General features: G+C 43.4%; 1 protein-coding gene across 1 annotated transcript; it reads left to right on the forward strand.

The window, feature by feature from the left end:
* The first annotated feature begins 4,523 nt into the window (after positions 1-4,523).
* On the forward strand, positions 4,524-13,519 carry LOC132781745 (forkhead box protein D1-like). Its single transcript, XM_060786169.2, has 3 exons — positions 4,524-4,940; positions 9,056-9,228; positions 12,316-13,519. The coding sequence occupies exons 1-3, from the start codon at positions 4,656-4,658 to the stop codon at positions 12,509-12,511; spliced, it is 654 nt and encodes a 217-aa protein (XP_060642152.1). The 5' UTR covers positions 4,524-4,655; the 3' UTR covers positions 12,512-13,519.
* The last annotated feature ends 1,409 nt before the right edge of the window (positions 13,520-14,928 follow it).

The following is a 14,928-nucleotide window of genomic DNA, read 5'->3' on the forward strand; positions in this document are numbered from 1 at the left end:
ACATTAAGACAGGCCAGAACCATTCAGGGCTTTATAGGCTAAAGCCAGAACTTTGAATTATCCTTGGTTGCAGATTGGCAACCAGTAGATCTGGCGTAGCAGAGGGGTTGTATGCTATCTGTATGCCACTCCAGTGAGCAACCTGGGTGCTGTCTGTTGGACTAGTTCGAGCTTCCAAACAGTTTTCAAAGGCAATCCCACATCGAGTGTTTCAGTAATCTATTCAGGATGTAACAAGAGCGTGGACCACCGTGGCTAAGTCTGACTTCCCAAGGTACGGGCGCAACTGGCGCACAAGTTTTAATTGTGCAAAAGCTTCCCTGGCCAGCACTGAGACCTGGGGTTCCAGGCTCAGCAATGAATCCAGGATCACCCTCAAGCTGCGAATCTGTGTCTTCAGAGGGAGTGTGACCCTGTCCAGCACAGGCTATAACTCTATACCCTGTTCAGCCTTGCAACTGACCAGGAGGATCTCTGTCTTGTCTGGATTCAATTTAATTTGTCCAACCTCATCCAGACCGTCACAGCTGCCAAGCACTGGTTCAGGACCTGGACAGCCTACTTCGTAACCGGTAGGAAGGAGTGATAGAGTTGAACATCATCTGCGTACAAATGACATTTCACTCCAAAACTCAGGATAATCTCTCGCAGTGGCTTCATGTAAATTTTAAACAACATACCTTTACATTTTGTCTCAGGAACATTGCTAGTTTTTGGAGTGTCAGAATGAACATGTTAGGAAATACATAGGGATGTGGGTGAACTACAACTCCCATCATCACCTCTCATTGTTCCCAAACCCAACCAGCATTAAAAGTTGGGCATATTGGGTCTGTGTGCCAAGGTTAGGCCAGATCCATTGTCATTTGGGTTTGCAGTGTTCTTTGATGTCTGGTAAGCTATAATTCCCAAAACACAATGTCAATTCCTTCCAAACCCCATCAATATTCAAAGATGGCCTTGTTGGGTCTGTGTCTAGTTGGTCCAGATCCATCATTGTTTGGGTTCACAGTGCTCTCTGGATGCAGGTGAACTACAACTCCCAGAATCCAAGGTCAATTCAGATATAGTATCATAGCATTGGAAGGGTCCCCAAAGGCCATCTAGTCCAGCCCTGTTCTTAACTGTGAGTCGATTGTAAGTCGGATGTCTGTAATTCAGGGACAGCTTGTGTATGTGTGTGTGTATATATGAGAGATAGGTACAGTACCCTAGGTTTATTTTATTTATTTATTTACCCTATTTACCCCCGCCTTTCTCTATCCCAAAAGGGACTCAAGGCGGCTTACATATAGGTAATTATGCAATGCCTTAAAACACATATAATTCCAGTAACATTAAAATTAAATTAATACATATTAAGATTTTAAAATGTTCAAAAACATTATATTCAATATAAATCATGCCATCCATAATCATAGTCCAAAGATGTTTCATAGTCATTGCACAAATTCTAAATCTGTTATTGCACTGCACTATCCTCCAAAAGCCAAGTTTTAACTTTCCTTCTTAAGACTAGGATCTAATGTCGCGGTGGAGGGAGTTCCATAGGCGGGGCCCACCACTGAGAAGGCTCTGTCTCTCGTCCTCACCAATCATGTTTGTATAGATCGAAAGGGGCACCCAAAGGCCATCCAGTCCAGCCCTGTTCTTAACTAGGAGTCGTTTACAGGTCGAATGTCTGTAATTCAGGAACAGTTTGTGTGTGTGTGTGTGTGTGTGTGTGTGTATGAGAGATAGATATAGTATCGTAGATTTGGAAGGGACTCCCAAAGGCCATCCAGCCCAGCCCTGTTCTTAACTAGGAGTCATTTATACATTGGATATCTGTACCACAGGGACAACCTGTGTATGTGTGCGTATATATATATATATATATATATATAATCAGATAGATATAATATTCAGGTTTGTTGTAAATCAGGTGTCTATAACTCAGTAATATATATATATATATATATATATATATATATATAATGTCAGGAGCAAACCAAAACAGTTGTATTGCTTTTTTAAAACAAAAAACAAAACACAACTTGGTATTCTATTAAATGTCCTTTGACCAGTAGCTGGCCACTTGGAGTGCCTCTGGTGTTGCCGCAAGATGGTTCTCCATTGTGCATGTGGCTCAGGTTGCACTGTAGTAGGTGGTCAGTGGTTTGCTCTTCTCTACACTCGCATGTCATGGATTCCACTTTGTAGCCTCATTTCTTAAGGTTGGCTCTGCATCTTGTGGTGAGAGAGAGCTATAGTATTGTAGGTTTGGAAGCAACCCCCAAAGGCCTTCCAGTCCAGCCCTGTTCTTAACTGTGAGTCGGATGTCTGTAACTCAGGAACAGCCTTTATATATATACTAGTGTGGAGACCCAGCGGTGCCTAGGTTATTAGAAGAAGGCATTGGGTTTTTTGGGATGTTAGGTAATATCAGTTAAGTTTGGTTTACATCCGTCGTTGGCTGGGTTCAGTGCTCTCTGGATAAGGGCGAACTACAACTCCCATATGTCAAGGACAATCACCTCCAAACCCTGTCTGTATGCACAGTTGGCCATGTTGGGTCTATGTGCCAAGTTTGGGCCAGATCTGACATCGGCTGGGTTCAGTGCTTTCTGGATGCAGGTGAACTACAACTCCCAAAACCAAGGTCAATTTCCAGAAACCCCTGCAGTATGTTCAGTTGGTCATGGGGCTTCTCTGTGCCAAGTTGGATCCTGGCCCATTGTCAGTGAGAGTCACTGTTTCTCTGGACGCAGGTAAACTAAAACTCCTGTCAATCAAAGTAAATGTCCCCCAAACATCTCCAGTATGTTCTGTCGGCCATGGGGAGTCTGTGTGCCAAGTTTGTTGCAGGTCCGTCATTTGTGGGGGTCTCAGTGGTCTGTTAAAGTTAGAGCTGAATCGGGTGAAGGTACTGCAAATCCCATCATCCATGGTCCGTCCTCCTACCAACTGCACCAGGGTGTAAAGTGGGTCACGGGAGGTCTGATACAGATCCATCGGTGTTTGGGTTCACAGTGCTCCCTGGATGTAGGTAAACCACAACTCTTCCAAATCAAGGTGAATTTTCCCCAAAGACTTCCAGTATTTTTTGCTGATCATGGGGGCTCTGTGTGCCAAATTTGGTCCAATTCCATCTTTGGAGGTGTTCAGAATGTAGTTCTTAGATTGCAGGTGAACTATACATCCCAGGACATACAACTCCGATAAATCATGATGAATTCTCCCCAAACATCTCTAGTATGTTTAGTGGCTGATCAATTCTGCTCTGTTTGCTGTGTGCCATAGAAAAGAATTGGAAAGGGTTAAGGAAGGGCCAGTGGGCAAAGTCATGCAAATTCCACACCAAATTGAAAGAGTCAGAAACACTGGGATGTCTGTGGTGGAGGAAAAACATGAAATCTAGGGTGTAATGGTCCCTGAATGAAAGCCTTCACTTGGGTGGTGGGCAGTATGGTGTTTGTGGAGGTCATTGGCAGGGCCCTTGGACATGTTAATGTCGCTCACTATAACCTGCAATGTCATTGAAAGGAGGTCCACTGGTGTCTCCTGAGTGGTGGAAGTTACAGCTGTTTGTGGAAGTAGGAGCCTGTCTGTGGAAGCAGACACCCAAGCCACATACACACATACATATTTTCACATTTATTATGTGTATAGAAGGTGAGTATATATATATATGAGAGACAGATATAGTATCCTAGGTTTGGAAGAGGCCCCCAAAGGCCATTCAGTCTAACCTCATCCTTAAATGTGAGTCGTCTGTAAGTTGGATGTCTGTATCTCGGAGATAACTTGTATATCAGTGGCTCCCAACCAGTGTTTTGACCAGGGACCAATTGACCTGGGACCACTTTGACCAGGCATCACTTTGACCAAGGACCACTTAACCAGAGACCACTTGGTCAACTTTAGATTCGGTTTGGTTATTTGGGGTGCTGATTCAGAAAACTGAAATGAGTAGACCACATCAGCTCTATTTCTGATACAGAACATATGCCATCCAGTAGTCCCCATCTGCTCACCCACAGAAAACCAAATTTAATAAGCCTCAGCACTATAAGAGGGTTTAATGAGACCATTTGCTCTCGTTGCAACAGTGAAATAACAGGGAGGCCACTGACCATATTTTAGTTCTTGCGGACCACTGGTGATCCATGGACCACAGGTTGGTAACCATTGCTGTATATAGGTCAGGCGTTGGTCAACTGGCTGTTAGGAATTGTGGGAGTTGGAGTCCAAAACACCTGGAGGGCTGAAGTTAGCTCATGCCTGATATAGATAGATAGATAGATAGATAGAGTATCATAGGTTTGGAAGAAGTCCCCAAAGGCCATCCAGCCCAACCCAGTCCCTGTGAGTCATTTGGAAGTTGGATGTCTGTAACTCGGGGACGACCTGTATATATAATTGCAAATCCCGCGCCTCCCGCTGTGGCTGGCAACCTGTTGCCGAACCCGGCTGAGCATTCCTCCACCCCGAAGAGTGGATTAATCAACGTATTTGTGAGGCTTAGGGGCCCAAATCCCGCCAAAGCCGCGACTTTGCCAGATAAACAGGCCGCTTTGTGAAGGCGGCCCGTTTGTGAAAACACAATTAAGGGGGGGAAGCCTGATAATCCCTGCTAATGAGGAGGAGACGGGCGGCGGCTGCATCCCGTCTGGATGGATGTCCGTCCGTCCGGGGATTCAGCGATGGACGGTCCCAAGCGTCCCAGTGGAGGAGCCTCCTTCACCATTGACTATCTGCTTTTTGACCAAGGGAAGAAGGCGCCCCAAAAGGAGACCGGGCCGGATACGGATCGGACAGTGCCGGACCTTTCGGACAAGCCCAACCAGTCCTACATCGCCCTCATCTCCACCGCCATCCTCTCCTCACCCGAGAAGAAGCTCTTGCTTTCAGACATCTACCAGTGGATCATGGACAAGTACCCCTACTTTAAGAACAAGGTGAGTCTGCATCCGCTCCATGCAAATTTTCCCCCAAAATAAGCCCTAGCTCAATGCCAGTCAGTAGTCTTTATTTTGGTCAACAAACAAACCTTCGACTGAAGTCAAATAAGGATAGAATAGTAAAATACAGCATTTGAATCTTGTATAACATTGAATCTGGCTCACAGTTTAATGATAATAAATATCTCCATTCTCTACTGGTTTTATGACTATTTTTATATTTTAGGTTTAGTTTGGTAATAAGTCACCTAGGCGCTCTCTGTTTCACTCTCGACAATTGCAAATTACCAATTGTTTGTGATGCACTTGTGGCTTTTGGCCCCTTGCTCTGTCACCCTTCTGTCAAGATCAGGCAGTAGATAGTAAAGGTACCAGTTTGAAGTCCTTCCTGGCCTCCTGGTGAGTAAAGGGGATATTAACCTCAGTCATCGATTGTGCAGGTAAAAAGCACATGCATTATCATCTCAACTTTTCTCTCCCAGCAAGGGCATCCTCTGTGTTTACATTCCGTCCTTTTGAATCTACCCTCTAGCATGGCTGATTCAATTGCATTAAATCTAGCCCAGTGAAAAGCTAGGTGAAATTTTAAGTTATTTAAGTTTTCCAGATATTTAGCAGCTCCCAGAGAGTTAAAACCTGGACCTAAACTCAATGGGGAGCATATGGAACGCACCAGAGTCACATTGAGGCCTCTTTGTCTAAAACACTAATTTGTTCTGCTAGGATCTTCATTGTTTTTTTATACTCAAAAACTCTCAATATCATTGGTTGTGATCACAATAATCATATACTCTAGGTCTTGAGCAGGTCCTGGCTCAGTGCTTGTTGGACAATCCTGAGCCACATTAGTATTATCGGTTGAGATAACAATAATAATATACTCTTGGTCTTGAACAGTTCCTGGCCCAGTGCTCGTCGGACAAGCCTGAGCCACATTAGTATTATTGGTTGAGATCATAATAATAATATACTCTAGGTCTTGAGCAGATCCTGGCCTAATGCTCATCAGACAAGCCTGAGCTCCAATTGTATTATCGATTGAGATCGCAATAATAACATACTCTAGGTCTAAAGCAGGTTGTGTCCCAATGCTCGTCGGACAAGCCTGAACCACATTAGTAGTATCGGTTGAGATCACAATAATAATATACTCTAGATCTTGAGCAGGTCCTAGCCCAATGCTCGTTGGACACGCCTGAGCCCAAATTGTATTATATTTTTTTCTGAGCGGGTCTTCATCCAATCTGTGCAAATCCCCCCTCCCCCAAATAAGACCTAACTGGAGAATAAGCCCTAGCTCATCGTATACCCCAAATGATGATGATGGCGATGATGATGATGATGATAACTATAATGTGAGATAATAATAATATACCTTTTCTGAGCAAGTCTTTACCCACTCTGTGCAAATCCACCCCCTGCAAAATAAGATCTAATCAGAAAATAAGTCCTAGCCCAATGCTCATTGTATACCTCAAATGATGATGATGATGATGATAACAATAATGTTGGATAACAATATACCTAATAACAACAACAACAACAACAATAATGTGAGATAACAACAACAACAATATACCTTTTCTGAGCAGGTCTTCATTCACTCTGTGTAAATTTCCCCACAAAATAAAACCTAATTGGACAATAAACCCTATGCTCGTTGTATAATCTTACAATGCTCGTTGTATAATCTTTATCACCAGATGATGATGATGATAATGTGAGTATGTCTATTGCAACACACCAATAAGTCTATAACAGGGGTCCTCAAACTTTTTAAACAGAGGGCCAGGTCCTTCAAACTTTTGGAGGGCCGGAATATAATTTGAAAAAAACAAAACATGAATGAATTCCTATTGCACACATCTTATTTGTAGTGCAAAAAGCACTTAAAAACAATACAATAATTAAAATGAAGAACAATTTTAACAAATATAAACTTATTAGTATTTCAATGGGAAGCACGGGCCTGCTTTTGGCTGTTGAAATAGGATTGTTGTTGTTGTTGCTGTTGTTGTTGTTGTGTGCTTTCAAATCATTTCAGACTTTGGTTGACCCTGAGCAAGGCCCAGGTAAATGACCTTGGAGGGCCGTATCCGGCCCCCAGGCCTTAGTTTGAGGACGCCTGGTCTATAATCTATCTCTTTTAACATTATCTATGTTATTATCTATATCAATATCATGATGTAACATGATTTTTATTATTGCTATTGAGCTAAGACTGGCCCAGGGGATGATCTTATTCTTATTGCAATTGGGCTAAGATTGACCTAAGTTTGTTTATTTGTTGTTGTTGTTGTTGTTGTTAGTATTATTGGTATTGTGCTAGAACTGGCCCAGGGGATTATACAGGGTTAGTCAAAATGCATAGGCCAATAAGCCATTCAATTGAATGGCTTATTGGCCTATGCATTTTGACTAACCCTGTATTATTATTATTGACACAAAAACACAGTATGACACAGCAAACGAGATATACTGTATATGCTGGATTTCGTTTCACAAAATAACAAGTTGAATACTTCCCAAGTATTTCGGACTGTGTAATGTATTTTCGAATGATGCAAACAGATCCAAACAAGGTGGCCTCTTGCAGTTGACAGATCGTAATTTTATCAATGTTTATTGTTTATTGCATTATTATTATTATTATTATTATTATTATTATTATTTGAAACACAACAAGATGAGTCCACAACAGACAAGTTCACTCTGCTGGATGTTGTATTGGATCACGCGTCAGCACTTCCCAAGTGTCTAGGACTGTGTGATGTATTGGCGAATAATGCATGCAGATCCCAGTAAGGTGGCCTTCTACAGTTGGCAGATGGCAATTTTGGCAGCGCTGATTGTGTTTAAGTGCAGGCCAAGGTCTTTAGACGCTGCACCCAGTGTGCCGATCACTACTGGGACCACCTTTACTGGCTTGTGCCAGAGTCTTTGCAGTTCAATCTTTAAATCCTCATATCATGTCAGCTTTTCCAATTGTTTCTCTTTAATTCTGCTCTCACCGGGGATTGCAACATGGACGATCCATACTTTGTCTTTTAATTATTATTATTATTGGTATTGGGCTAGGATTGTCCCAGGGGATTATATTATTATTATTACTATTATTATTGTTTCAATTGGGCTAAAACTATTATTATTATTATTATTATTATTATTATTATTATTATTATTATTATTGGTATTATTGGAATTGAGCTAGGACTGGTACAGAGGGTTATTATTATTATTATTATTATTATTATTATTATTATTATTGCAATTGGACTAAGACTGGCCTAGGGATGATGATGATGAGGAGAAGGATGATGATGATTATTATTATTACTAGCTGTACCCGCCATGCATTGCTGTGACCAACCTTCCCTCTTTCTCTCTTTCTTTCCCTCCTTCCTTCACTCCCTCTTTCCTTCCTTGCCATCTTTCCTTCTCTTCTTCCTTCCTTCTCTATCTCTTTCCTTCCTTCCCCCTTTTTCTTTCTCTTCTGCTCTTTTCTTCCTTCTCTCTTTCCTTCGCTCCCTCTTTCTCTACATCTTCCCTCCCTTTCCTTCCTTCTTTTCCTTTTTTCTTTCCTTCTCTCCTTCCTTCCTCTGTAACTTTGCTTCCTTCCCCTTTTTCTTTCCCTTGCTCTTTCTCTCCTTTCTTCCTTCTCTACCTCTTTCCTTCCTTCCTTCTCTCTTTGCTTCCATGCTTCCTTCTCCCTTTCCTTCTTTCTTTCCCTCCCTCTTTCTTTTCTTTCTTTTTTCCCTTTCTTTTCTCCCCTTCCCTCCCTCTTTCTTCCTTTTTTTCTGTATTGTCATTTAGCTTTCCGTCATTTAGCTTTGGGGCTTTTTAAGTCCCTTCTGCTGCGTTTTGCTGTGTTTTCATGAGTGAAGGACATACATTGGGTTGTTAAGTGTATTGTGTCCAAATTTGGTGTCAATTCCCCCAGTGGTTTTTGAGTTCTGTTAATCCCACAAACGAACATTACATTTTTATTTAATATAGATTATTGGTATTGAGTTAGGACTGGCCTAGGGGCTTCCATTGGGATGGGAACCCAGATCTCCCAGAGCCCTGCTGCCATACTGAGATCATTTTCCTCCCATGGCTTTTGGTTGCAGGAGAAGAGCTGGCGCAACAGTGTCCGCCACAACCTCTCCCTAAACGAGTGCTTCGTCAAGGCTGGGCGCAGCGAGAATGGCAAGGGCCACTTCTGGGCCATCCACCCGGCCAACCTGGAGGACTTCTCCAAGGGTGACTACCACCGGCGCAGGGCCAGGCGCCGAATACGCAGGTAAGGAAGCAGGATGCGGGCAAATGAAGCCACTTCCATGTGTTGTCAAAGGAAGGCTTTCCTGGCCAGAATCACTGGGTGGCTGTGAGTTTTCTGAGCCGTATGGCCATGTTCCAGAAGCGTTCTCTCCTGATGTTTCCCCTGCATCTGTGGCTAATGGCATCTTCATGGGATCTGACATGAGTCAAGCAAGTAAAGTGTACATTATATATCTGTGGAATGATGCCCAAGGTGGGAGAAAGAACCCATGTCTGTTTGAAGCAAGTGTGAATGTTGCAATGAGCCAGCTTCAATAGCATTGGAGTAACCATGAAGCTGCAAAGTCAATCAGTGAGGGTATCTGCATAGAGGTAGTGAAGCAAGTGGAGGGTATATATCCCTGTGGAATGATGTCCCGGGTGGGAGAAAGAATGCTTGTCTGTTTGAAGAAAGTGTGAATGTTGCTATTAGCAAACTTGAATAGTATTGGAGTAACAATGAAGCTGCAAAGTCAATCAGCGAGGCTGTCTGCATACAGGTAGTGAAGCAAGTGGAATGTGTGTGTGTCTATCTACCTACCCGTGGAATAATGTCCAGGGTGGGAGAAAGAACCCTGGTCTGTTTGAAGCAAGTGTGGATGTTGCAGTAAGCAAGTTTGAATAGCATTGAGTAGCCTTGCAGCTGCAAAGTCCATCACTGAGGGTCTTTGCACCAAGGTAGCCTGGCCTTTGTTGTCTGAAATCTAATACACCCTCAAATTTTGGCAAGGCCATTTAGCCCCAAAAGGTGAGCCTTTGACTCGAGTCAATAGGGAGAATCTCTCCCCCGCAACTGCTTATCTCACAGTTGTGCCATATGCGGCCTCCACCTGGCCTCCTCCTATCCTTTAATGGGCTCTATTAGCCCAAGTGAAGAGGAGGAGGAGAAAGAAAAGGCTCCTTCTCGGTCAAGAACTGACCTGTTTGATCTCTCTGGACCGGAATGAGTGTCCCCCCCCCCCCCATTTCTGCTTTCACTCTCTGGGTCTCGGTGGCCATGGAGGGCACCCTAATACCTTTGTTTCCTCCTGTATTCTCTGGAGATTTTGAAGCACAGACTGGGTGACCATCTGTCGGGAGGGATCAGACTGTGTCATCCTGTATTACAGGGAGGTTGAACTTAATGAGGTCTCTCTCAGTGCTAGGATTCTAGCATCTAAGGGAGTAAGATCAGATGGTATTTCGGGTCTCTCCCAACTCTAGGATTCTAGCATCTATCTATCTATCTATCTATCTATCTATCTATCTATCTATCTACCTACCCATCCATCCATCCATCTATTCTTCCATCTGTTTATTGATCTCTCTCTCTCTCTCACTCACTCACTCTGTCTCACTATCCCTATCTATCTGTTTATCTCTCTCTCTATATATGTGTCTATCTATTTCTCTCCCTATCTATCTCTCTATATAGGTCTATTTTTCTATCTCCCTCTGTCTCGCTATCTATCGCTATTTGTCTCTCTCTCTCTCTCTCTCTCCTTATCTATCTATATTTATATCTTTCTGTCTTTATCATCCCTCTCTATCTCACTATCTCGATTTCTATTTATATATATATTTCTGTTTATATATCTCTCTCTCTCTCTCTATACATATATGTATCTATCTATCTCTATCTATCTCTATATATCTATCTATCCAGCTATCTCTATCTCTCTTTCTCTTTAGGATTCTGTCATCTCTCTCTCTCTCTTCTTCCATCTATTTATTGATCTCTTTCTCTCCCTCCCTACACTTTCTCCCCCCCACACACACTTCTCTCTCACTCTATGTCTCTCTGTCTCACTATCACAATCTATCTGTTTCTCTCTCTCTCTCTCTCTCTCTATATATATATATATATATGTCTCTCTCTCTATATATATAGGTCTATTTTCTATCTCTGTTTCACTATTTATCTCTCTCTTTCATTATCTATATTTATATCTCTTTCTATCTCTCTATTTCTATTCTCTTTCACTATCTCACTATATATATATTCTCTCTTTCTATACATATATGTATCTATCTATCTCTATTTATCTCTATCTCTATATATATCTATCCAGCTATCTCTCTCTATTTAGAATTTTGTCATCAATCAATCAATCAATCAATCAATCAATCAATCAATCTATCTATCTATCACCTATCAATCTGTCTCTGTCTCTATGTTAGGGGATTGGACTGGATGGCATTTGGAGTCTCTCCCAACTAGGATTCTAGCATCTATCTATCTATCTATCTATCATCTACCTACCTACCTACCTACCTACCTACCTCTATCTCTTGCTCTCTCTCTCTCACCTATCTATCATATGTCAACCATTTGGGGTCTCTCCCAACTAGGATTCTAGCATCTATCTATCTATCTATCTATCTATCTATCTATCTATCTATCTATCTATCATCTACCTACCTACCTCTTTCTCTTGCTCTCTCTCTCTCTCTCACCTATCTATCATATATCAACCATTTGGGGTCTCTCCCAACTCTAGGGTTATATGATTCAACCATCTATCTATATCTATATTGATTTATCATAGGCGATTGGACTGGGTGGCCGTTGGGGTCTCTTCCAGGATTTTATGATTTTATTATTTGTCTGTCTATCTGTCTATCCATCTATCTATCATCTATCTATCTATCTCTATTTCAAGTCTGGAATCTATATCTAATTATATCTAAGGGGTTGGACTGGATGGCCTTTCGGGTCTCTTCCAACTCTAAAGAATCTATGATCTATCTGTCTATCAGTGTCTGTCTACCTACCTACCTACCTACCTACCTACCTCTATCTCCAGTCTCTAATTGCTATCCATCTCTATCTCAGGGGATTGGACTGGATGGCCTTTGGGGTCTCTTCCAATGCTAGGATTCTATTCTATCTATCTATATCAGGCATGGGAAAACTTCGGCCCTACCTCCAGGTGTTTTGGATTTCAACTCCCACAATTCCTAACATCTCTATAATCTCCATCTATCTCTGTCTCGGGGGCCGGGCTGGATGGCCTTTGGGGTCTCTCGCTTCCAATGCTCTGATTCCACTTGCCGTTCTAATGGGCCATTCTGCTTCCTTCCCTTGCAGGATGGCGGTCAACTTGGGCTACTTTCCTCCGTGTGCCCTGCTGGGCCTGGGCTGCTGCCCCCCAGTGCGGCTGGGCCTGTGCTGCCCACCTTATGGCCCCCCCATGGCTGCTACAGCCCTACGTCCCCCTTGCTGCCCGCCAGCCCTCCCTCCACTGCTCCTGCCCTCCTGGCCGCAGCCCCATGCCACCCTCTGACCACCTCTGGGGTCAACAGGGGGCCACACCAATGAAGGCCGAAGCTTGGCACAGACAGAGACGAAAGACTGCTTTGCAGGTTTGCGAGCCGTTTCTGGACCACCATTTCCCAGGGATTCAAAGTCTGGACCACCTCCATTCTCACCAGACTCCATGGCTCTATGCCTGCTGCTGTGCCAGGCCAGACTTCGGAGTCATTCCGGAATTAGAAGACATCAGAGAGTGTCTACGTTTTCTTGGGACACTCTATTTTGATCCATCCCTGTAAGCATCTCAACTTCATCAATGGGAAGTGGGTGGGACCAGGACCCAATGAGGGTGGGGTTATGCAAAGCAGCTCCCAAGTGGGTGGGGTCTGTCCAGGGCCAAACTTAGACCCAGTTTCTGAAAAAAAAGTTCCTATTTCCTCTTAGCTATGTAATAAATGTTGTCCTGATTGATTGTTCTAATATTGCTACAAATTATTATTATTATTATTATTATTATTATTATTATTATTATTAGATACACAAGATTAGTATACCGCAAACAAGATCACTGTGCTGGCTTTTGTATTTGATCACGTCAGACACTTCCCAAATGTCTAGGACTGTGTGATGTATCGGCGAAATAATACATGCAGATCCAAGTAGGGTGGCCTTTTGCAGCTGACAGATGGCAATATTGTCAGCGCCAATTGTTTTTAAATACAGGCCAAGGACTTTAGGCATTGCACCCAGTGTGCCGATCACCACTGGGACCATCTTTACTGGCTTGTGCCAGAGTCTTTGCAGTTCTATCTTTAAATCCTCATATCATGTAAGCTTTTCCAGTTGCTTATTGCTGTTGCTGTTGTTGTTGTTATTATTATTATTATTATTGGAAGCCTTGAAAGGTCTTTCCCCATCTCGATGGGACTTGCGGTGTTCAGTCTAATATTACTGCATACATTGTTATTATGCACCGTTCCAAAATCGATGTGCTCCATGAGCTAATCCTGCCTTTTGTGTTTAAACTTGCTTGGCCTAATTGTTTGCCTGCTAATTGTTCCTGATGATGCCCTTAATGACCACCGCCAATCCAGGCCACTAAGTGGCATTAAAAGGGGGGGGGGGGGAAGAGAGATAACCTGTGCTGTTAATCCCAGGAGATAAGCCCCCCGAAAGCCCATCGCGGCCTTGAAAAATAGGAGGCTTATGACACAAAGCTAAGCTGCTCAGTGTGTGGCTGCGCTCTGCTGCGTCCTGAGGAAGGTGCCAAGCAAATGCAACCCACACCAGCAGCAGGGCAGGATAGAGAGAGAGATAGCTATGGCTGAGACAATCATAGTGTTGGATGTGACTCCCTGTCAGACAGAAGCGGGTTGGACTGGATGGCCCTTGGGGGTCCCTTCCAACCCTAGGATCCTATGATATAAGTATCATATCTATCTATCTATCTATCTATCTATCTATCTATCTATCTATCTATCTATCTCAATTATGACCATCCATCAGGAGGGCTTTGATGGTGTCCTTTCTGGCAGAAAAGGACTGAACTGAATGGCCTATGGGGTCCCCACCCCCCTCTCTATATATATTCTATCTATTTAAATGATGTCCATGGCTGGATGGCCATCCATGAGGAGGGCTTTGATGGTATCCTTCCTGGCAGAAAGGAGCTGGACTAATGACCTTTGGGGTTCCCTTCCTCCACCCCTCTCTCTACACACACACACACACACACACACACATGAAATATCTATCTATCCCTATTTCTAAATGAACCCACTAATGTCTCTGAGGTTGGGCGGCCATCTGTTAGGTGTGATTGGATGGTGCTCTCCTGCCTGGCAGAAGAGGGTGGACTGGATGGCCATTGGGGGTCCCTTCCAACTATATGATTCTACAATTTATCTGTCATTCACTCACACACACACACATATTTTTAATATCTATGAATAGATGGCTATCTGTTGGGAGGGTTTGGATGATGCCCTTTTGTCTGGCAGAAGGGGGTTGGACAAGATGGCCCTTGGGGGTCCTTTCCAACTCTAGGACTCTACAATCAGGGATCGGATGGTGCCTTCCTGGTCTGGATGGCCCTTGGGGGTCCCTTCCAACTCTAAGATTCTATGATATACCTATCATCCATCCATCCATCCATCCATCGATCTCAATCGTATCTATAGCTGGATGTCGATCTGTTAGGAGGGATCGAATGGTGCCTTCTTTTATGGCAGAAGTGGTCTGGATGGCTCTTGAGGGTCCCTTCCAACTCTAGGATTCTACAATATACCTATCATATATAGGATGGCACCACCCAATCCCCCCCAACAGGTGGCCATCCAGCCATAGAAATGACAGATCTACTGTTCTGTCATTTCTATGGCTGGATGGCCACCTGTTGGGGGGGGATTGGGTGGTGCCATCCTTTATGGCAGAAGGGGGCTGGTCCGG

Source organism: Anolis sagrei, chromosome X (genome assembly GCF_037176765.1).
Source record: "Anolis sagrei isolate rAnoSag1 chromosome X, rAnoSag1.mat, whole genome shotgun sequence".
Taxonomy (NCBI): domain Eukaryota; kingdom Metazoa; phylum Chordata; class Lepidosauria; order Squamata; family Dactyloidae; genus Anolis; species Anolis sagrei.